The sequence below is a fragment of the Pleurodeles waltl genome, chromosome 8 (assembly GCF_031143425.1).
Source record: "Pleurodeles waltl isolate 20211129_DDA chromosome 8, aPleWal1.hap1.20221129, whole genome shotgun sequence".
Classification (NCBI taxonomy): Eukaryota; Metazoa; Chordata; class Amphibia; order Caudata; family Salamandridae; genus Pleurodeles; species Pleurodeles waltl.
The window spans coordinates 1,352,587,605-1,352,612,671 of record NC_090447.1 but is presented as its reverse complement, the minus strand read 5'-3'; the positions used below and the strand labels follow the sequence as shown (position 1 = coordinate 1,352,612,671).

At 44.0% G+C, this 25,067-nt stretch overlaps 1 protein-coding gene across 2 annotated transcripts in view; it reads left to right on the top strand.

Moving 5' to 3' along the window:
- DYNC2H1 (dynein cytoplasmic 2 heavy chain 1) overlaps window positions 1-25,067 on the top strand; it is a 1,541,159-nt gene that overhangs the window by 178,136 nt on the left and 1,337,956 nt on the right. For both annotated transcript variants that reach the window (XM_069202358.1, XM_069202357.1), the window contains exons 15-17: window positions 14,176-14,274; window positions 21,305-21,444; window positions 21,531-21,759. In XM_069202358.1, coding sequence (XP_069058459.1) covers window positions 14,176-14,274; window positions 21,305-21,444; window positions 21,531-21,759 — 468 coding nt within the window. The remainder of the gene's footprint in view (window positions 1-14,175; window positions 14,275-21,304; window positions 21,445-21,530; window positions 21,760-25,067) is intronic.

Here is a 25,067-nt window from a genome sequence, read left to right as displayed (position 1 = left end):
AGAGCCTCAACCTTGTGATTTGTCTCCTGAAGTCTTAGAATTTGGTTACCTCAGTCTTCCTCCTGATTGCATGAATATTCTTAAGGAAGAATGCAGACTTACGACTTGTGCCTGCTATGCTGCCAAATGGAAAAGGTTGGTTTGCTACTGCCTTTCAAACCAGATTGTCTCACGAGCAGCCACAGTTCAAAGCATTGTTTGTTACCTATTAGACCCTCAAACATGTGGTCTAGCCTTCACTTCCATTCGGCTGTACTTGACGGCTCTGGATGCTTACCTCCACAATAGGCAACATGTCTCTCTTTAGGATTCCATTCATTAAAGATTTTATGGAAGGACTCAAAAGAGTCATTCTCCCCGGGTGCCTGAAGTCCGATATGGAATCTTAACATTGTCCCTGTTTTAACCACCCCAGTCATGTCCCTTAGTGTTTCTCTCTTGGAAAGTAGCTTTTCTAGTAGTCATCACCTCATAAGACGTGTTGGTGAGCTCTAGCTTTTAACCTTTGAAGAACCTTTCTGTCAGGTTAATAGGGATAGGGTAGTTCTTTGCACCAACCCTAAACTTCTTTCTAAGGTGGTCTCTTTTTTCCACCTTAACTAGCCTATTGAACTCCCAGTTCATGTCCAACAACTTGACTCATTTGCAGAAAAGGGCTCTTCATTCAAGCCTAAATGTGCTATGTTGACAGAACAAAGCCCTTTCGCAAAGCTCAACAACTGTTTGGTGCTTTTTCTTAACCACTCAACAGGAAGGCCTTATTGAAATCCGGCATAGCCAGGTGAATAGTGACATGCATCCAGACCTGTTCTGCAATAGCTAAGAGGTTTGCCTGCTCCTCACAGGGGGAGCCCACTCTACCAGAAAGAAAGGGGTCTCCATGGCCTTCCATGGGAACATCCCAATAGAGGACCTTTGTAAAGCAGCTACTTGGTCTATATTGCACACTTTCACTCTACACTACTGTGTAGACTTATTAGCCATCCAACAAGCAAATGTTGCTCAGGCTGTACTTTGCACCCTCTTTCAGTCTTCTGCTACAACCACAGGCTAGCCACGACTTAGTGGGAGACTGCTTTTCAGTCCATGCGCAACATGTGCATCTAAAGTTACACATGCCTTGAACAGAAAATGTTACTTACCCTGTAAGCATCTGTTCGTTCACATGCCCCACCTCTGGCTGTTTCAGTTACCATTACTTCTCTTGCATGATCATCATTCTATCTCTTTTTCTTTTCTGTGTTGCTTTGCTCCAGTCTCATCCTCACCCGCGGTGCAGAAAACAATCTAACAATGGAGACAATGACCATGTGCATTGCAAACAAGAGGTGGAGACACGGTACCTCATGACTCAGGAAAAATTCCTTGAAGAAAAGCAACTTGCACACATCCGGGCCCAACACTAGTTGGCATGAATATACACAGCATGTGAATCTACTGCACTACATTCCACTAACAGATGCTTACAGGTTAAGTAACATTTTCCTTTACACTACTGTGAGGACTACCTCTCCTGTAGGATAGCATTGGGTTACCTTATTGCATCTAAGAAGTGTTAACATTTGACTGGGAACAGGTAAACGTTTTATGTTTGGTGTATGAGAAATTGTAATTCAAAATCCTCTTTTATTATAAAGTTGGATTTTAAGTTACAATTTTGAAAATGTCACTCTTAGAAAGTTGGTATATTCCTGCAGTAATCATTTGGTGGCTGTAGCCTGCTCTTGGCTCACATGACTGTGTAGTTGGACTTTGTTTATTCCTCTGAGGCAGCCACAGAATGGCGGCATTAAGTGTGCCTGAAGACGCCATCAACTGGTAGGTTGGGGTGGAAGCAGGGCTGGGCATAGCCTCATTTGCAACTGAATAGGCTGTGCTCAGCCTTCACGCAAAGGGCTTGTCACCCCTGCATTATTTCAGCTTAGAGTCGGGACAGGGGAATTGGGAAACTTCAATCACTTTGAAAGGAATTCTATAGAATCTTCTCCTAATCCAAAGAAGGTACCAGGTATAAAAAATATGACCCTCAGAACCACCATTCAGTTCACTTTCTGGACCTTGGGAAGGACTCTCTGAGGACTGTCTCCTGGCATGGCTGCTGTGTACTCCACAAGACTAGTTTGCTGCACCTGGAAGGACCTCTTTGCTGTCTGTAGACTGCCGTGAGCCCTCAGAAGCTTACCCTGTTGCTTGAACCTGTTTCATCACTTGAACCCAGGACTACCAGAGTGACTCCAAAAGCTAGCTGGTTGGCCTCCTGATCAGAACCTCAAGAACAGAAAAGGCTCCAACCATTAAGGACCCGCACCTGAACACAGACTGAGTGAGTCTAAACACCCCGAGTGGTACCACTCCAGTCCTTGACCCTTGGTGGTGGTACTAAAGGTGCCCAACCAAAATTCAAAGCTCCGCCCCTGCTACGTTCTTCTCCACAGTAGCAAATCCTGTTCAGCGGTCCTTCCCCAAAGGGGTATTGTAAGGAAATGCCTCCTTGGCATGGTTACCCCCTGACTTTTTGCCTTTGCTGATGCCAAGTTATGATTTGAAAGTGTGCTGAGGCCTGCCAACCAGGCCCCAGCACCAGTGTTCTTTCCCTAACCTGTACCTTTGTTTCCACAATTGGCACACCCTGGCATCCAGGTAAGTCCCTTGTAACTGCTACCCCTGGTACCAAGGGCTCTGATGCCAGGGAAGGTCTCTAAGGGCTGCAGCATGTCTTATGCCACCCTGGAGACCCCTCATTCAGCACAGACACACTGCTTGCCAGCTTGTGTGTGCTGGTGGGGAGAAAATGACTAAGTCGACATGGCACTCCCCTCAGGGTGCCATGCCAACCTCACACTGCCTATAGGTATAGATAAGTCACCCCTCTAGCAGGCCTTACAGTCCTAAGGCAGGGTGCACTATACCATAGGTGAGGGCATAGGTGCATGAGCACTATGCCCCTACAGTGTCTAAGCAAAACCTTAGACATTGTAAGTGCAGGGTAGCCATAAGAGTATATAGTCTGGGAGTCTGTCATACACAAACTCCACAGCACCATAATGGCTACACTGAAAACTGGGAAGTTTGGTATCAAACTTCTCAGCACAATAAATGTACACCGATGCCAGTGTACATTTTATTGTGAAATACACCCCAGAGGGCATTTTAGAGATGCCCCCTGAAACAATACCCGACTTCCAGTGTGGGCTGACTAGTTTTAGCAGCCTGCCACACACCAGACATGTTGCTGGCCACATGGGGAGAGTGCCTTTGTCACTCCGTGGCTAGTAACAAAGCCTTTACTGGGTGGAGGTGCTTCTCACCTCCCCCTGCAGGAACTGTAACACCTGGCGGTGAGCCTCAAATGCTCACCCCCTTTGTTACAGCACCCCAGGGCACTCCAGCTAGTGGAGTTGCCCGTCCCCTCTGGCCACGGCCCCACTTTTGGCGGCAAGGCCGGAGGAGATAATGAGAAAAACAAGGAGTCACTGGCCAGTCAGGACAGCCCCTAAGGTGTCCTGAGCTGAGGTGACTCAGACTTTTAGAAATCCTCCATCTTGCAGATGGAGGATTCCCCCAATAGGATTAGGGATGTGCCCCCCTCCCCTCAGGGAGGAGGCACAAAGAGGGTGTAGCCACCCTCAGGGCTAGTAGCCATTGGCTACTAACCCCCCAGACCTAAACACACCCCTAAATCGAGTATTTAGGGGCTCCCAGAACCTAGGTAACTAGATTCCTGCAACCTAAGACGAAGAAGGACTGCTGACCTGAAAGCCCTGCAGAGAAGACGGAGACAACAATTGCTTTGGCCACAGCTCTACCGGCCTGTCTCCCCACTTCAAGAAAAACAGCAACGCGTTTCACAGGGTCCAGCGACCTCTGAAGCCTCAGAGGACTACCCTGCCTCTAAAAGGACCAAGAACTCCTGAGGACAGCGGCTCTGCTCCAAAGAAGAAACATCTTTGCAACAAAGAAGCAACTTTTAAAGAACACACGTTTCCTGCCGGAAGCGTGAGACTTTGCACTCTGCACCCGACGCCCCCGGCTCGACTTGTGGAGAAACAACACTACAGGGAGGACTCCCCGGCGACTGCGAGCCCGTGAGTAGCCAGAGTTGACCCCCCTGAACCCCCCACAGCGACGCCTGCAGAGGGAATCCAGAGGCTCCCCCTGACCGCGACTGCCTGCTTCAAAGAACCCGATGCCTGGTAAAGACTCTGCACCCGCAGCCCCCAGGACCTGAAGGATCCGACCTCCAGTGCAGAAGCGACCCCCAGGATGCCCTCTCCCTTGCCCAGGTGGTGGCTTCTCCGAGGAGCCCCCCCCTTGCCTGCCTGCTTCGCTGAAGAGACCCCTGGGTCTCCCATTGAACTCCATTACAAACCTGACGCCTGTTTGCACACTGCACCCGGCCGCCCCCGTGCCGCTGAGGGTGTACTTTTTGTGCTGACTTGTGTCCCCCCCGGTGCCCTACACAACCCCCCTGGTCTGCCCTATGAAGACGCGGGTACTTACCTGCTGGCAGACTGGAACCGGGGCACCCCCTTCTCCATTGAAGCCTATGTGTTTTGGGCACCACTTTGACCTCTGCACCTGGCCGGCCCTGAGCTGCTGGTGTGGTAACTTTGGGGTTGCTCTGAACCCCCAACGGTAGGCTACCTTGGACCCAACTTTGAACCCTGTAGGTGGTTTACTTACCTGCAAAACTAACAAACACTTACCTCCCCCAGGAACTGTTGAAAATTGCAGTGTCCAGTTTTAAAATAGCTTATTGCCATTCGTGTGAAAACTGTATATGCTCTTTTGCTAATTCAAAGTTCCAAAAGTTCCTAAGTGTCAGTCAGTCAGTCAAAGTACTTTATTTCGATAAATAAATATCATAAAAAGACATAAAAACAGTACAATCAAATATTACAGGCAATCAACAATTCATATTATCTACAATATTTAAAAAGGGGGGTCAGTAAAATAAAACATCCTAAAAACATCATTTAACGTGAAACATTAATATTCTCCCAGATTCGCAAAAATTACCTTTCCTATAAAAAGTTAATTAATCACTCAATTCATTACAATAAAATAATCGGATTGATGGCGAACTTCTTTTTATTAACCCTAACAGCTCCCACTAAAAAACTAGCAACATGGAACATAATCCTAGGGGTCTGCAATAACTGTAAGAACAAGAGGGCAGGTTTGGCCTGTATAAACCCCTCCTCCTTTAAAATTGGGAACAAATATTTCTTTCTTAAGGCCGCGTAATGGTCACAAAATAACAAAAAATGCATTGTATTCAGGATCGAAAAATTATCACAATTACACGGCGTTCCTTTTTCCGGAGGAGACCAGGTTTGAAAGTGGCCAAGAGTTAGATGGATCAGGTTAAACCGAAAACGTGTAAGTAGAAACCGGTGAAAGGGTTGATTTACAATAGACAAATATAATTCAGGTCCCACATAAGTACTCAAAATGATACTGGCCCGCACCGATGGTTTCTCATATTCAGCTTGTTCTCTTTCTAAACATAACAGATCTTTCATCATGCTTTTAATCAGTCCAATATCTTTAACAGTTATTGATTCCGGGGAGTAAAAAAGATCCGATCTCCCTAATCTAACAAAACAATTTTTGATATAAACTAGCCACGCTATTTTATTTACTTTATCCAGCTGCAGGCAATCTTTTAAAATAGAGTGGTTGAGCGGAATTTCTTGATTCAGCCAGATCTTTAGTCAGGCTAGAACGGGGGCCAGTTTGATCAAGTCTGAAATGTAGCCCACACCCAATTCAGTATGGACAATATGTGTGGAAGTAGACTGGGGAAGAGAGAGAACCGATCTTAAAAATTTATTTTCTGTGATCTGTATACTTTCCATAGAGCAATAGCCCCATATCGCACTTCCATGCGTTGCTATTACAAGGCATTTTGCTTCATAAATTTTTAGCAAACTAACAATTGGCCTCGCTCCGAGTTTATTCATAAAACCCCGAAGAGCAGAAGACGACTTTACAAGGGCAACATTTCTATTTTTTATCTGGGGGCCCCAGGAACCTTTCTCATCGAAAGTGATCCCTAAGTATGGAAATATTGCTACTCTACACAGTTCTTGCCTCCCACAAGTAAACATTTTGGGGAGTTTATTTTTATTACCCTTACCCATGATCATAATCTGGGACTTTTTAACGTTGATCTTTAAATCCAGGGAAGTCATAAAAACCTCAAAGGCGTCCAATAATCGTTGAAGACCAACACCAGTACGAGAAAGCAGGACAGCATCGTCCGCGTATAGGAGAACCGGAATACCGAGTTCTCCTATCCGTGGGGTGTCCTGGGTAGCATCTTTTAGTGTGGATTCCAAGGCATTTATATAAATAGTAAAAAGGAGGGGAGCCAGAATGCACCCCTGCCTGATCCCCTTTCTGAGTTAAAGTGGCTAGTGCATCGCCCCGCAGTAGTAACTCTAACAGAAGCTGTTAGGTCAGTATGTAAATCTACTAAGAGGTTAACAAGAGCCTTGTCCAGTCCCATGTCAAGTAAGATTTTCCATAATTTAGATCGATTTACAAGATCAAAGGCTAACGAGAGGTCCATGAACCCCAGATACATGGAACCCTCCTTCGCCTTCGTGTATTTCTCTATTAATAAATACAAATTCATGCCTTGATCTATAGTACTCCTTTTAGGTCTAAAACCATACTGCACATCTGCTAGGACCCCTTTCTCTGTTAACCAATCGTTCAGTTTATTTAGAATAACTCGACCTAAAATTTTCACTGAGGAATCAATCAGTGAAATCGGCCTGTAACAAGATGGGTCTTGCCTATTACCCTTTTTAAACACTGGTATAATTATAGATTTCTTCCAGGAAGACGGGATTTTATCAAATGCAAGATTATTAAAAACCTTGCATAATACCTTAGACCAAAATTTCGGAAAACTTTTAAAAAAGTCCCCAGGTACCCCATCTGGGCCCGGGGCTTTGTTTTTTGTGATTAAGTCTATAGCCCTTTCAACCTCTGCAACTGCAAAAATAACTGCATCCTTGTCAGGGGAGATTTCCCCAACTTCATCTGCTAAAATTCCACCAGGAGGACCAATATTAGAGTATATCTGACTAAAGTGTTTTATCCAGCCCTCATCTGGAATGTTTGCCTCTAAAGGAGTATTGGTTTCATCAGAAAAAAAGGGCTGATTTATTATTTTCCAGAATAAACCACTGTTTTTTAGGGTATCTGGATCCAAGAGTTGAGCCAAGGCGTTATCTTTCAGAGTCCTTTTCCTCTCTAGAATAGTTATTTTATACACTTTCCTAGCATTTACTATTTTTGATCGATCTTTAGGAATAGTTTTTAATGCCTTTAGTAGTACACCATGTGCTTTAGAGCATTCCTTATCAAACCATCTATTGCCCTGTAGCGCCTTCTGGCTAGATTTAGCCTGGAGATTACAATTAATTTCCAAGCAAATCTGATCAAATGCTACTATAACCTCCTTAGGATCTGGATTTTCCGCTAGACATATAGAGATTTCATCCTCCACTTTAGATAAAACCTCCTGAAAAAAGGAGTCCACTTCAACCTACGATTCTGGTCTTTGACTTTAAGGTTCAAGCCCCCACTCTCTGCGACTAATTTGAGAGAAATCAGTTCAGTGTTCTTAAAAACAAGTACAACAGGATTATGATCACTAAAAACTGACACCTCAGTACAATAATTTACAACACTATTTAACAAAAAAGAAGACAAATAAATATAATCTATAATAGTACCATTTTCTTTGCCCTTAAACGTAGGGGACCTACTATTCCTGTCTCCACAGCCAGACTCATATAAATTCCATTTAGCGAGGAAAAACTCAAGATAATCCCCCTGCCTAGTATGTTCTGGATGAGCAGTTGAGGAAAAGGGAGGGCCTTCCTCATCCCTCCTAATACATGGTAGGGTACATGGATGTATGTTAAAGTCCCCTAGTAATATTAACTCAAAAGTATTAACATTTATACTATAGACTGACAAAAATGTATCCAAGTCATCCAGGTTTTGACTGGTACAATCATTAGCATGCGAGTTATAAAAATTTATAAAAAGGATCTTACCCTTATCCTGGGTGGAAAGCTCAACAATTAGACAATTTACTGAACCCGAGGGGCATTGAGTTAAGGTGCCTTTCATATCCAGTTTAAAAAGGCTTAATAGTCCCCCCTTAGGTCTTCCTGCCACACTGTTTGTAGCTGGAATGCAAAAATGACAAAAGCCATCTAAAGAAAAGCTATTCGTTTGATCCCAGGTCTCTTGTAAAGCAATGACATCAAAAGATTTTAATATCCTTTCCCATTCGGCTATCCCAGACTTACTCTTTAAACCAGCAATGTTCCATGTAGCAATCTTGATGGACGATGCTGAAGACTGGGAAGAATTTCCCAAGACATTTGGCAGTCAATCATTTTCCTCCATAGAAGATAAGGCAGCATACCGATTGTGAAGAGGTAAAGTGTTAACGGTCTGCCTGTAAGTCAGCTGATGACGACTTGACTCCCCCCTAATTTGAGACCGGGACATATTTACAAATACATTCGGGGAACAGGCATCCATACCTCTTCCGTTCTCATTTGAACATTGCCCTTGCACATACAACGAGCGACATTGAGTATTGGCCCCATGATTATAAAAAAAGCCAAGAGGTCTAGCTAGAACCGCATTTTCTAGAGTTGGCAAAATTGCAGCTCTCAGAAGCACTGTTGCCACGTGTTGTGGGTGTTTAAAATTTATAATAATACAGTCTCCACCTCTATTTTTAGGGCCATTGCCAATCCAGCTAACTCTGCGGATAAATAAAATGTAATTTGCAAGGGCACAAGGAAATCCACAGTTCTTATTCAACCAAGCAAGCGTCTTGTTTTTAAGAGCAGGATACGTTTCTATCCCAGAACCATTCAAGCACAAGTCAACCTCTGGGACATTTGTTAGAACCACAGTATATGGTGCACAATCTGGCGGGAGATTAATAGAATTATGTCGCCTAGTTATACTTCTTCTATCAATGACTGTCCCTCCTATAGTGTCCTGAGTACTCCTTTGTATTGATCGTGGTCGACTAAAAGTATTTTGTACACTAGCCGACCCTACTGGCGATGTAGACGAGGATGAGGCAGTCGGCACACTTACAGTCGGTGGGGCCTGAACAGTAGCCCCCAAGCCCTCCACCCTATTACTGACTATAGAGTGTGTAACTGAACCCACTGGGTGGTTATCCATAGAGCCTATTGAGTCTAAGTGAGTACTCAGTGGAACAGTGGACCGAGTCAGACAAGATTCTACAAGGCCTTCCAATCTAGTAACCCTAAGAAGCACTAATTCTACCTTGGCCACCAGGGGACTGATCAGTACTTCCAATTTAGATTCAAAAATTGTAACCAGAAGATCAATTTGACTTGAGTGCAGACTAGTCCCCTCAATAATATTGGTGGGCTCAGGGACATTTCCCCTATTGGTAGCTGTTGGGCCAGCTTTTTTTGGCTTCCGACACCCTGCTTTCTTGACAGGCCCCTTCCTACAGGCACGTACCGCTCTCCTAATGGGAGATTGAGTAAGAGGAGACCTTAATGGTAATGTCCGATCCTGTACTTGAATAGGTTCGGAACAACAGACCTGCTCTACCACAGAAACATCAATATTTAAATCGTTCTCATTGTTGGAAATAGTCGAGACCCTCTGAGACATTGATGTAGGGGGTAAGCACTGCCTTATGGGAGATGTTTCTGGACTAACCCTACTTAATGATGATCTCCTATCTTTGTTAATTTTACTAACTACTTTAAAAAGATAGTTATCCAAGGTCTTTGAGTCATTATTTGTAGCCATTTTAGAAGACCTCAGTTTGGACATGATGGGAACAGCGAAGTCATCAATTATCTAGTGGAAATATTCCTCAATGAATTGACTGGTTGCCTATTTATCAAAATGCCCCCACAACAATACACAACAGCCGGTTATATCGTACATAAAACAAACATTTATGTTATTAGCTGCTTACGTTACTGTCAGCCCAAGGACCAGGGTACTCTATGTCAAAAGACCTCGACAATAGTCCATGGCCCTGCCCTGCCTCCTCCTGCCCCGAACGGCCACAGACGGCCCGCCCTTTGCCCGGGCTTTGCCCGGCGCGTCCCGCGAAGCGGGCCTCTGGGCGATTTGTAGGCGCCTCCTGGCGCCGCGTCAGAGCCGCGCGCCGCCGCTGCTGAGGCTACCGGGAGTTGAAGTCCCGGGGCGGCGACGCGGGAGATGGTACTTGCTGGCGCGGTAATGGCAGCCCTGGACTCTTGGCGGTAGCGGTGATGACAGGGGTGGCGTGGTTCAGGTGAGTTCAAAGCAGCTTCCCCCCCGCTCCGCCGGCCTCTGGGCGATTTGTAGGCGCCTCCTGGCGCTGGCGCCGCGTCAGAGCCGCGCGCCGCCGCTGAGGCTACCGGGAGTTGAAGTCCCGGGGCGGCGACGCGGGAGATGGTACTTGCTGGCGCGGTAATGGCAGCCCTGGACTCTTGGCGGTAGCGGTGGCAGTGATGACAGGGGTGGCGTGGTTCAGGTGAGTTCAAAGCAGCTTCCCCCCCGCTCCGCCGGCCTCTGGGCGATTTGTAGGTGCCTCCTGGCGCTGGTGCCGCGTCAGAGCCGCGCGCCGCCGCTGAGGCTACCGGGAGTTGAAGTCCCGGGGCGGCGACGCAGGAGATGGTACTTGCTGGCACGGTAATGGCAGCCCTGGACTCTTGGCGGTAGCGGTGGCAGTGATGACAGGGGTGGCGTGGTTCAGGTGAGTTCAAAGCAGCTTCCCCCCTCCTAAGTGAAATACCTTTCATTTAAAGTATTGTTGTAAATCTTGAACCTGTGGTTCTTAAAATAAACTAAGAAAATATATTTTTCTATATAAAAACCTATTGGCCTGGAATTGTCTTTGAGTGTGTGTTCCCCATTTATTGCCTGTGTGTGTACAACAAATGCTTAACACTACCCTCTGATAAGCCTACTGCTCGACCACACTACCATAAAAAAGAGCATTAGAATTATCTCTTTTTGCCACTATCTTACCTCTAAGGGGAACCCTTGGACTCTGTGCATGCTATTTCTTACTTTGAAATAGTACATACAGAGCCAACTTCCTACAGGTATCCAGCCTTGTGGAACTCTCATCACCTACAGCCTACAGCCTCCAGGCTCATCCCATTGGAAATTTCCAACTCCAAAAAAGAGATTAAATCAGAACGTAGAAATCTTCACCATGACTTCAACTGGCAGCTTCTTGACAACGACACACCCTCCTCAGACACGGGCTTGCATCACTGAACTTTACCTTCTTAGAACATTTTTTCTTTTAAATGTATTCGAAGTCTGAAAGTAAGTGCCAACTGGGCCCAATCCACTCTTTCTATCCGACCCATGGTCAATCACGGTTGGCCATATATTTTGACTTCGACCTTGTCTTGTGCAATTAGATGTCTGCGGTTCGTGGTTTGATATTTTAGGTGTTAGTCTTTACCTTAAACTTTAGAAATTCATAACTCTGGTTCTACTAATTAGATTTTTGCCATTTTGGTGTCACATAAAATACTAAAATGTACTCTATTTTTCTAGATTTGTTTAAGATTTTTCTTGTGTTGTGGTTTCACTTTATTACTATTTGTGTGCTCCATAAATTCTTTACACCTTACCTCTAAGTTAAGCCTGACTGCTTTTTCAGTTCACCCTGACAGAGATTGTGGCTGTTGCTTGAACCGGGATCACATCCATTCAACCAACAACCCAGTTCTTCACACTGTGAGAGAGGTAGGCCTCCTAGTAGTAAAAAACGAATTTAAGAGTTTTTCACTACCGGGACATGCAAGTACATGCCCAACTTTTTAAATACCCTGCCCTTTGGGCTTTTTAGGCCCTACCCTAGGAGTGACATATATGTATTAAAAAGGGAGATTTAGGCCTGCAAAATGTTTATTTTGCCAGGTCAAAATGGCAGTTTAAAACTGCACACTAAGGCTGCAATGGCACGCCTGAGACATGAGTAAAAGGACTATGTAAGTGGGTGGCACAATTAGTGCTTCAGCTTCGCTAGTAGCATTTAATTTACAGGCCCTGGGTACATGTAGTACCACTTTACCAGGGACTTACAAATAAATGATTAAACGTGGCATTTGAGTGTAGGCCAGTTCTACCATGTTTAAAATAAAGAGCACAAGCACTTTAGTACTGGTTAGCAGTGTAAAGTGCGCAGAGTCCGAAGGTTAAAAAAAAAAAAAAAAAAAGCCAGCAAAAACAGAAAGAGTAAGGCAAAATGTTTGGGGAAGACCACCCTAAGTCTGACAGGTCTAACACTCACTGTTAAACCAGTTCACACCTGACTCTCCTCTCTGACTGCTCTCTTTTTCTAGCAGTCCCTTTCTGGTTCTTATTATCACCTTTGGGATAAACTTTTGTTTGTATTTGGCTTTTCTTGGTCCCTCTATTCACTTTCATCATCTGCCCTAATATAATGGTAACCCTGCGTCTTGTGTGTCTGCTGAGCTTATCCTGCTATCAGGCCTCACTACTGGGTATCTGGGATGATTACTCATGTGAGTCAGGAGTCCTGGTAACTTACAGTGGTGAGTTTATTATGTTGCTATACCTTGTCTGCTAATAATATACGAAATAAAACGAAACAAAACCCTGAAATTCCCCAGGTATGTCTATCTCTGCAAACCATAACTCTCACACCTGCCATGCAGACCCTAACTCCCACATCAAATGAAATGCTCGTGACCTCAACCTTGATGTAACAGATGACTTCACAAATGATCTCACTAGTGTCATGACATATTAGCTTACCATTAACCTTACGAATTACATAGCATAAGATATAGAATGGTCTCTTTATGTGTTGAAGATTAAAGATGTGATGTGAAGTCCTCTCATTTATTGTTTTAATTGTTGTAAAATCACCATCATTGAATTTGGTTTGTGATAGGTATGCCTCAATCAACAGCTAAGCTTTCTGGCTAATTTTTCCCATTGTTAAAATGACAATCTCAGCAGGGGACGTGGCTCCGACAGGTCGCTGAGTTGGAAGGGTTTAAACAATGGGACAATATCAGGTTTACTTACCTGGGTGACGTGACTTATACAGAGGGGCTCATGTCATTCCAACAGCTGAAGGATCACTATGCACTGGCCAACACTCAGATTTTCCGTTTCCTTCAGCTGCGCCACGCCCTACGATCTTACCTGTCTCCGACTCTATCCCTTCCTGATTACAGCCCTCTAGAGGCGAAACTGTTGATGGGGAGACTGGGGAAGGGAGCCATTACCCTGATTCACCTCTCACTACTCACCAATGCACCAGGCAGATTTGCCGGGTTGCGTGATAGATGGGCGGCCTGGGTGGGTGACTTGGAAGAGGACGACTGGAGGGAGGCTTACCTCGCACCCCGGGAGCTGGCTATATCAGTGCGCTTGAGGATGGTGCAGATTAACTACTTTCACATGACATACCTCACTCCACGGCGCTTGTGACACATGAGTCCTGGAACCTATGCGGGGTGTGCGAGGTGTGGTCAGATGGGGGCACACCTTTTACACATTGCCTGGGAGTGCCTGAAGGTGTGCCCCTTCTGAGAGAGGGTGGGGAGGGAAATGTCCACGATACTGAGGCACCTGATTGATTTGTCTGTAAAGGTGGCACTTTTGGTCCTCTTGGAGGAGCTGGGAGGGGCCTGAACGGAGAGAACATTCATTTGGCTGGCCTGCCTGGTGGCCAAACGAGACATTGAGCAACAAAAGAACAGCCATAGATGCCATCCTTCACGAAATGACGAGCGGGAATGGACTGGTGTTCTCAAATAGAAAAACTGATTTACAAGGCGAGGGGCTGTCCTCGGAAAAATGAGGCGATCTGGGGAAAATGGAGGGCACATCGCGGACTGACGTAATAATCAGTGCATATGACCTGGGCCGGGGTGGCGAATATTCGACCACTGAATGCGAATCATGCACGGATCCATTCTATGTACTTGTGCTCTATTGTACCCACTGTAACGTTATTGCCTGTTGTTCTTTCTTTCAAAAAGAAATAAAATGACAATGTTCCTGAACTCATAGCATCTGTTTGGTAACAAAGCAACTAGCTGTCCAATGATGTACTTGATCACATTTTCCTTCTCTTAACTTGTGCAGGTAGTAGCGCTTATGAATATTGACCTACTTCGACAGCAGCAGCGCTGGAAGGACGGGCTTCTGGAATTGAGAGAAGTTTTCGCCAATCTTGAATCTCAGGTAAGTATATGTTATACAGTAGTGATATATAGTATGTGTAGGTTGACTTTGACCACGAAAACATTTACCATAATTGCTTAAGGGATACTTTTTAAAATGTTATGTTGTTTATCTGAGCAGTTCATTTGTCTTCGTCACTAAACGAATTCAGTGTTTTCATAAGTCTCTACACACAGAAACAACTTTGTGATACTTACAAATGAGGAAGTACTCCTTTTGCACCAGTTAGTCTCTCTAGCACTTCTGGTGCTAAGCTTGTTCTTTCGTGCAATTCTACCCAATGTAATGTGTAGTATGATTGCATTAACTTCTTTGATACTGAATGCATTTCTTCGTCACCACTTTGACATTGTTTGTCACTTCTCCAGCATTTCCCTCAGTTTACTCTAAGCAATAAGAAGGTTTTACTTGAGATTCTGCAATGGAACTCCTTTGTTCCTTGTACATTGGCATCTGAAACTGTGCTGCAAGTTAGTATGGCTAATCCCAATGCCAGACTTCTGGGATCCTGATCCTCAGGGTATTTTTGTGGGCTTTACTTAGCCCACACCAACCTATTAATATTTCATTGTGTTTGCACACCTCTATCGCTAAGATCGACTTCAGCTGAGGCCCTTGAACCTCCTCTTTATTTTAGTATCATTAGCTGTGTGGGAGATATATATATGGTCCAGAGTATGCCCATTCTTTTCAGCCAAGGGATTGCATTTTGCAACATAATTTTTATACAAAATTCTTATTGAGATTTTAGGGTCACAGAGGATGTACTTAAAAAAAAGGAACAAGGAATGCTTTTGCGTTATACACAAGCGTTATGGTTATTCGTGTCTGAGAACATAAAAAAATAATATGACAGTGATGTGCTGCCAAGGTTCTCTCACCCACTAATAGGAAAGCAGGCAGCAATTGGAGCAGTTCACTCACAAATTTTATTCTACATAAAACATGGAAGTCAAAGGAGTGAAAGCGTTTTGGCAATCAGTAGTCTTTTTTGCGGGTAAGAAATGCATTATGAGAAATGCAGTGCTCAAGATTGTAAAGAAGCAAAAAGAGTGACACAACACTGCAAAGATCCTGAATCCAATGTTAGCTAAGTTAATCTCCTCTTTTCCTCTTAATAAATCCCTCTTGTTAGTGACCAAAGATGAACTTTGTTGGCAATTATCAAGACCCCGGAGGACCAAGCACTACTGCCTTACATCACAAGCATGTATTGGCGGAATCTTTGACAGACATGCATTGCGTGACATACTTGGTTAACCAACACTAATCCCATCTCCCAGTGAGGTATTACTTTGGGACTCGTTCATAAGGTGAGAAGTCTGCCCGAAGATGTATCCAGCTGAAGAAAAAAATTACTTATTTTCTTATTTGATAGCGAATTCTAGCTGTAGATTCCCTCACCTTAGAATATCCGCCAGACATAAGACTGGATCTGAGTAATCCACATGGGTGCCAGTAAGTGGTGTCATTTGGCTCCGGATGGTGCAATCCACGCTGGAAATTATGTGCACAGTGGCCATATATAGGTGCCACCCCAGGGCATGCTGACCTCAGTTCCTTCTTTTCCACGCCATCAGCACGGATCCGAATGAGCTCCCGTCAGCAATCTTAGACTGAATTTTTTCAACATTTTTGTTGAATTCAACCAGTGTGCCTTTTTTCTCAAATTTTGGATTATGTTCCCGAAGAAACTGACCAGTTTTAAGCTTTGTGGTGCCTGTCGCAATCAAATGTCTCTGCCAGACCCCCACTTGGTTTGTCTGGGATGTCTGGAACAAGACCACAATTCCATGGCCTGCCGTGGATTGCAGAACCATGACTCCAAAAGCCTTCCAAGAGCAAGCCATAAAGCATGTGGCCGGCTCTCGGAACTGCTTCACTCCAATCATTGTTGCTATCCCGGACTTCTTCAGGTGAGTCCAACAAGAAGTGGAACCACTCTCTAACTTCTCCATGTCTGTCCCATTCATCAGACAGCATGAAGGAATGATGCTACAAATCCTGTGAAGCTGGCGTCTGACACTGGTTCTGCTCTGCACTTCCCCAAGTTTCCTGGAGCAACCCACACCTAACTTCAGAAGTTTTATGAGGCTATGGTCTCATTTTTGAGTGGTTGAACCCTTCTGGAGCGCCGTTCTCGGTGCCTCCAAACCTTTCATGATTACGGACCCTAGTACAGAGCCAGACGCAGTCTCCCGAAGTTGGTTCCCTCACCAACTAGGCCCGCACAGCTTGCATTGGAGACAGAGCCTTAGTTCGCTAAAGGGTCCTCTGAGGAACACAAATAGATGGAATGTAAGGATCCCTATGGCTATTCCAACCCCCTAGCAGAGTCCATGGCCAATGACACCTGGTATGAGGTCTTGGCTGCTGCCATTGGTCTGGACACTTCGTCAGACACTGGCCTCCTCTCTCCTCCCACAGTGTTTATAGAAGGAGGGGCTTCTATTGTGATGGTTGTCCGAAGGGCAGCCGAGGTCCCGGTCCTTCAGCTGCCCACAGTTGCTTTGCTTTCTTAGTGTAACACAGTTCTCAGCTCCACCTCTGGGGAGTGATTGCTTTGGTGTCTATTCTAAGGTAAGGAATATGCGGCTAGAAGTCTTTAGCAGATGAGCAAGTTACCTACATTTGCAATGTCTTATCTGGTAAAGACTCTATCTGGCTGCAGAATCCTTACCGACTCAACCATCCTCCCCGTTCTGCAAACTGTATAGCTCACATTCAAGAAATCCTTGAGGACCTCACCTTATCGCTCTGATCATTCCACCTCAGTTTGGCTCTGTGCTTCTGCCGCAGAAAAACAGTCAAAAACTGAGGTCGGCACACTTATGTAGGCACTGCTCACTTCACTTTCTGCGCTGACAACACCACGCAGAGCCAGGCCACATCACCTACTTGTGCGCACGATGATTGCTGAAAAAATGTTTGAGATCCAGTCTGACGTAACTTGTTCTTCTAGGAAATACATATTCCTGCCAGATTCCTCACATCCTCCCCTGTGAGTTAATACTATGATGAATATGATCACTGCATTTGTTGTTGTCATTGATGTCTCTTGATTCCTAGCCACGTACCTCAATGTAGCTTGGGAAACATTTTAGGAATTGATGTCACCAGGCAGTTAGCACCTCATTTAGTCCAGTGTTAGGTCCAAAGGCAGGGACACTGCTGAATCCACTTGGTGCTTCTGGCACCGTTGGTGGGATAGTGCTGCAGAAGTGTTTCCAGACCTGTCTGATCATTTATAAGGTGGAAGATTCTATTAGATATGGTCTAAAGCTAAATAATGTTTTCCTCAAGTTGCAGTTACTCATATGGCAGTTGTGTGTGATTCTTAAATTCATGTATTCTTAACCTCTTACGTTCCTAATGAATCAGACAGTACTGTCTGTGGCAGTTGGACACTAGGACTAGTGAAATTTTAGTATGTCCTCTGGTTACAGCTTTATTTAAGGATATTGTGACATTTAGTATCAATCCTTCCTTTTGCTGACAGTGATTCAGACATTCACTTAGGGGGGATTTTTTCCGTATTATCATTCTTTCCTTCTCCTTAGTTCTCCTTGGAGGAAGAGAGACTGCACAGAAATCGGAAGCGTCATAGGCAGCCATACATTATTCAAACAGCGGACCTTGTGATTGATTACAACCTTTTCAAGGAATATAGGGGCCACAAGCTAGGTAGGGCAAGAAACAAGGTATTGCTAGGTGCTTATGGCAGTATCTCATTGTGTGCAGAGCTTTATTTGGCACTAATTTGGGCACTAGCAGGGAGATAAGAACCTGTCTCAAGAGTTAGTTTCAAAACCATATAAATAGAGGAAAGTTGGCCACACCTGCCCTACTGAGAAAATATCTAATTCAGACATTCTCTCTGCGCTCCTTGTTCAAACGCTGCGGGTTTAGATGCTGAAGATCAAGTAGAATATTAGTTTGGCAGTGCCGTGCATCAAAGTTTCTTCATTTAAAACTACTAATATGGGGGCTGGAGCCTGGGGGAGAGTGTTGATGGTTGCTTTCCTTCGGGGCTCCGAGCGTTGCGCTTAATCTTTGCTGTACTGTGGGAGACTGAGTCTCTCATTTGGTTGTGAAGGTGAAGCACCAGAGATGGAAACTGACAGCTATTCGGGCAGCTGACCCTTTACTCCTGGTTGCGTCTCCTGGGTTCATTTTAGAGCTGGGAGCTTAGACCATGATGTCGGCACAATCCAGGATGGTGGGCAGTCGATGATTCCAGGCCATGCAGTGAGAGTGTGGACACCTGGCTCTAACCACGAGAAATGATTGTGTAGTGCCCTCCCTGATTCACACCACAATGACATACCTGGGGTCAGCGGAGCTAGCCTGATCTGACCAGATGCCAGGTACTTTGGGAAAAGGCCCGGGGACGTGTGGCAGTGGTGATAACCCTGGCTGCTACACATGAAAGTCACAAGACACTGCTGCTGAAATGGAGAGGAAGGTACAACGTAGGGCAGAGCAAGGTTTTTTTCAACCCTCAAAGCAGAGACTCTGTTGAATCTGACTCAACTGTGATGGCTGTGAAGGATCTTCCCAGGGGACAGAGAGAGAAATGTTGGAATCCCCGACTCTATAATGAAAAAATTGGAGAAAGTGGAGAAGTCCAGAATGAGGGGAGTGGAAACTAAAGTAGCCTCACTGCTAGAGTGAGAGTTTCAGAGAGAGAGTGGCTGGCACATTGGACCCTTTGAAGGATAAGTTGAAGTTTTTTTAACAGTGCTCGGAAGGCATTGGGCCCTTTGCAGGATAAGTTGGAGTTTTTTTAACAATGCTCAGAGGGCAGGTACTGTTCTTTTTTTGGGGGTTCCCCCCGAGTAACCACCGAGAGGCTGCTGCTTGAGGTCATGAGCTCCTTTTTAACTCTTCAGAAAAGCCTTAGATGAGGAAATTATGCACAGAGTATGTTGGTTGTCTTTGAGAGCTGACCCGACGTTGAAGATGGCAGTGGCTGGGACTATTCTTGTTACCCCGGTGATTCCCCCCCATTAGAGATCAATTGCTACAGAGACAACATCATTGAAAGAGGCCTTCTAGATATAGGGGAAGTGTATATTTTTTTCCCGACCTCAGTTTGCTCACTTTACAAACGACACTACAACTGTAGACAACGTAGAGGGAGCTCCTGAAGAGGGAGGGCCTTCAGGCCACAGTGCTGAATTTTTGAAAGGGTATTCTTGCTTTTGTGTGTTGAGCACTATTGAAGAGCAGCACCAGTTTTCGTTACTTCAACTAGTCATTTGACGATATGAAAGCCAGAGGTGTTTTTTCAGATGGTTGTTTGTATAGAAATGCTTCTCTCTCTGTCGCTCCATGTCCCCCTTTGTTTCCTTCTGTTTTGCCTTTCCCACCACATCACTCCCTGCCCTCTCTTTGTTTCCTTTATTTTTTTCCAGTTTGGATGCCTTTGAGATATTGCACTGTTGTTAAAGTTTTACGGAATTGTTGATGGTTATAAATGTGATGACTAGTATGCTACGAGGCCAATAAACTTTTATTGAATCCTAAATCTGCTAATAACATGGTCCCTTGGCATTCTTCTTTCTTTGCATAGCTGAGTAAGTAATTTACTGATTGAATATTCATTATAACAGCTAGTTACCTACATTCCAGGCCATATTTCTGATATTTCTTATCACCCTTCCACCTCTTGTCTTGAAGGTATGATTTGTTTTTATTGTTGTGCTAGTGTGGCTCCACCATCTGTGTCCTCTGCCTCTCTGCTGGTTCAGGAAAAGCGGGTAGAACTGACATCACCGGTGTGGTTCCCGATATGGGCATTTTATTTAATTCCGGTGAAGATTTGTAATTCCACAAATGGCGTCGTGCTGTGCCACCAGATGCTGGTGACTTACCATGGTTAAAAAAAATGCCAGACCCATTCTGGCATCTGAGAAAAGGTTCATATAAGTACACTGTATCCCTCGGAAAGAACATTACTTAAGATAAGTAACTTGTTCTGATATATGCCTCCCTTGTGGAAACGTAGCAGCTAGTGGATTTAGCTCCACATTGTCAGTGCCTTTTGTTCTAGTGTCCCTGTTTGCTGTGAGTTCTCGCCCAAAGGAAAGGTGTCCCTTCCAGGCAGTTAACATTTGAGATGCATGTATTTTTCTTTATGTTGCAAACAATTTCTTTGGGGGAAAACCTGGTTTGGAGACCATACTTGATGTATGCAGTTCTAATTTTTGCAAATCATGTGACCTAGGTAAAGCATGAACTGTAGGTTAACCTTGTTTTGAAGATGTGTAGTTCTGTGAAACACTTACTGATAGTGGACTTCCAATTACTTTTCGGATGATGGAAGCAGATGTACAAAATATTTTTCTGTAGACTGTGTGATATGCAAGTCCAACACAACCTAATCCACCCCTGTGGATTCTTATTCATATGTACTTTTCAGACCTATATTGTTTTAGTATGTATGCCTTGATTGCGTTGCCCTCCCATGCAATCACCTAGAAACATAGAAACATACAGTTTCAGAGAATTTATTCCCATCCTGTCACTTGTATTCTTCTATGCAAGTAAGTTTCATGTCCAGAAGAGCATGTGTACGTTTGCCATTCTGCTAGAGTTGTCAAATGGTGGTTTTGCTGCTTATAATCAGAAAATCTGTTAATCTCAATCTGGAACCTATGCGGGGTGTGCGAGGTGTGGTCAGATGTGGTCAGAATCTCAATCGAAAGCCAATCACTTCCACTCTTTCAGCCTTATAGACACCTGGACATACATAAGGTGGATGAGCCAGCAATTAACAGCGATATTAATCTGTATTCAAGATACTAAATAACCTATTTTAGTGAAATGTGCCAATTTTTGTCTTTTGAGAGACTAGTTTAGTGCAATACTCCAGAAAACTCCAACATTGGCTTGAGCCCTCAGAGAACTAAACCATTCTTCTGAAACACTTCTGTTTCTTGCTCTTAATTGTTATTTCTCTTAATGCTGTAAATGTGGGACAGTATTTGCATAGTTTTACTAATGACCTTTCCATGATGTACTGTAGGGCTTCCGCTCGGGGGATATGAGGGCTTGGAGACAGCACTGGAACCATCAGCTTTACAAAGCACTTGAACATCAGTATCAGATGGGCTTGGAGGCACTGAATGAAAATTTACTAGAAATTAACATTGAAATAACCTTTAAGTAAGACATTCCTACTATTTATAACAATGCAGTTAATGGCACTAAACAGAACGCTCATGATTTATATAATATAATTTATCTTCCAGACAAGGACGATTGCAATTTAAGCCTCCGTTTGAAGAAGTGCGAGCTAAATATTACAGAGATATGAAAAAGTTTATTTCTATTCCAAATCAGTTCAAAGGAGTCAGTGAACCTGGCGAGGAACCCATTTATACTGTTATGACTGAACGAAATGCTAATGGGTTCATCACAGTTTTTAGCAAAGCAGAGGATCTGTTTAGAAGATTAGCAGCAGTCTTGGACCGATTCAAGGTTGGTTTTGATTTGTTCTTAACGTTTGTTTGCATGTTGTTCATATACTTTATAATTTTAAACACATTTTCTCATACTTTGGTGAGTTATTTCAGTTATGGCTAATAAGTTTCTAACCATGACTATTCAACTTCACGTTTGGGACGTCTCGTTGCCTTAGCAATCATTGCAGAAGCCATGAATTATGGATAAAGAGTCTCATCCGTTAGAAAAATGGATCTGTGAGTTCTGCAGTGCCAAATGATCCGAAAGCTGTAGTTATTTCTTTGCTGAAAGAGGCCCTCGTTTTCAACTTTTCCAATCTATATCCAAGACATTGTACATTTCTTCAGCACAAGATTTTCTTAAGTATCCCTATTTCCAATTTGTCTCCTGCAGACAATACAATCCGGAAATATTTTTAAACAATATTTCAACCTTTTAAAAACGAATTTGCTTAAGCTTAAAAATGTGGAGTCCAGCGAATGAACACATTTTTCATAGACCTTTCTGTCTCTTGATTTTTTTTTTTAAGCATTTTTTTTCCTGTGAAAATTGTAATCCAGGGAACCTCGTATTTATAGAAGTCTTTTTCTTAAACAAATAAAGTATACAGTTTGCTATAGGTTTCAGCTACGTTTTTGCCTTTTGAGACTTTCCATCTAAATCTTCCGAGATGCCCACACTGTTATGGCCACAGGAATTAAAAGACACCCAGAAACAACTGTTTCCACTGTTCTCCCATTTTTATGCCTGAGCCATTTGGACTGTGATCCAAGGTATCTCACAACACTTACAAGTTATAAAGGTCTTGATAGTCCCCCTTGCAAAGCGCTTAGCTGACTTCTAATTTTGCCAGCATGGACCATTTTTGGTTCTTTTATTTATTCTGTCCTAGGGAAATGCCAGATTGTGAAGTTTCCCTTGCCCAATCAAATAGGTTTACCCTCCTATCTTTACTGTCCACCTCTTGTGTGCTAGGACATGGCAACCTCGGGATGGCCTGCATTCTTTAAGTTTCCCTCAAGCTGTTGTGATGTGCACAGTTCGCATGTGATTGTTAAAAATTGATGCTTTTTTCATCTTCCATGGATGGCACAAGTAAAGGGGTGGCCTGTGTTGGATTTGTTAATAAGCGTGCACGCTCAGTAGGAAGTTAACAGAGTGCACAAAATATTCTAGGCTCAAAAAAGGTTTGATGCAGTGGGTTAGAGAACACCTTCTCTTAATGTCTCCAAGGCACCTGCTAAATAGCAGAGGTTTGTGTGCAACAAACACATATATGTCAGTGTGCTGCCAGGTGCATGTGTGTGTTTGTGTGCATGCATATAACTGGACAAAAATAACCCTTCCAAACTTGGGGGACACATTTTAAAGCATTTTTTATTTTTGAAGATGCTCAGGTTTTACCCGGTGAATATTCCTAATCTTAGCTCCAGTTTGCACTATCTGTGAACTTCCACAGCATGCACTCTTTAATAGGTTCAGTTAAGATAACAGCATTGTTCCAATGACTTGACAAAAATAACTAGACACAAAGAAACAGACACAGCTGCAGTTCCAGCAAGATAAGTGGTAACAATGATGCCTAAGATAACCATGGGTATCCAGCACACATAAAAGCCCGTAACTCAAACATGGGAGGGGTCAATATGGACTGTGCCAGCATTGGATCCTTGATAGACTCCCATGTTCCAATTATTCTCCAGTGTCTGGCTGAGAATCCTCGATAGTCAATATTAACACAGCACTATTTAATACAGCATCTAACATGGAAGACAAATTGAAAGCAACCATAGAACTAGCAGTAACACATCCACTTCAGTCCATGGCCTGAAGTCCAGCCAATCTGGTGGATGGGCTCAGACCTCCAGCCCTCTTGAGATGCACCGGCTATCAGATTTTCCACTGCTTGTCTGGTGAATGTATGGGAATCCTCTCGGCTCTGCTCTAGTATTTCTTTGATAGAATTTCTAATTTTCTGTCTCTGGTGTAGATCTTTCACCTCCTTCTGCACAAAGTGGAGCTTGTAATTCTATTTGAGAATGGGCGGGTTCAGCATCTCTTTTTTTAGCTAGCAGAATCTACCACGAAGAATGTCTCTTCAACCCATGTGTCTCTTGTCTGGCTAGGAATGTTTTTGTGGATGATCCATACACATTTGGACCAATTCACAAACTGCATTTTGTAGTACATTTAGCAGTACTACAACAGAAAGGTATGAGTGTAAATCACCTCATTTTCTGTCCTTTCTGTGGGGAGATTCTCACACATATAAGTTTACTACCTACTAGTAAATGTTGGCGGAACCAGGGGCAGTGGCTGGAAAAGGGGCATAGTTTACTATTACATGTGAGGAGTGTACGGAGGAGTAAGCAGGGATTTAGAGACAATTAGGAAGGGGTGTAGGGAGGGACATGCACCCACCCGCAAAAGAGTAAGCCCATTGCTATTCACAAACTGAACTTCTAAAATTACTAAAGCCAAAAAGTGTTCCTGCAAAAGTGTTTCCAGCAGAGGCTAAATCTAAAAAGCGCAAATTTGCTCCAGTATCTCTAGGGATCTTCTGAAGGCATCACTTTCTGTTTCTGAAGTGCCCACTGGTTCTTTTATCAAGTCACTGGAAAGACCTGAAAAAACAGTGATGGCTACCCAGTAGTGAGTCTCACAAATCTCCACCAGCATTGACATCTGCAGCCAAAACTGTACACATCCCATCAATAGTGACACAATTGTTGACAAAGAAATAGGGACTATTTATATCTTGAGTATGCTTAACTCCAAGATAGTGGTCTACACGCTCAGTTTAAATGCAGGCAGACTAGATTTGGCTACGGCAGTGACTACTCCATCACCACTATTGGCAAACCTCTCTGTCAGAGAAATGGATATATGCCGTTAGGATGGGCACCCTCTCTGCAGGGCCATCACCAAACCTTTTGCTTTCACCCTCCTGTTTTCTGAACCAGTTTGTGATGTCTTTTGGGACTCTGAACACTTTACCACTGCTAACCAGTGCTAAAGTGCTTGTGGTCTCCCCTTAAAATATGGCAGAACCGGCTTACACCCAATTGGCATATTTAGTATACACCCCTAGTAAAGGGGTACTACATGCACCCAGGGCCTGTAAATTAAATGCTTCTAGTGAGCCTATAGCACTTATTGTGTCAGGCAGTGGGTTGTGGGCATGGCACCCAGGGAGGGATGCCATGTCGACTTCACCTTTTTCTCCCTACCAACACACACAATCTGCAATTGCAGTGTGCATGTGTTTGAGGAGGGGTCCCTTAGGGTGGCATAGTATATGCTGAAGCCCTTAGGGACCTGCT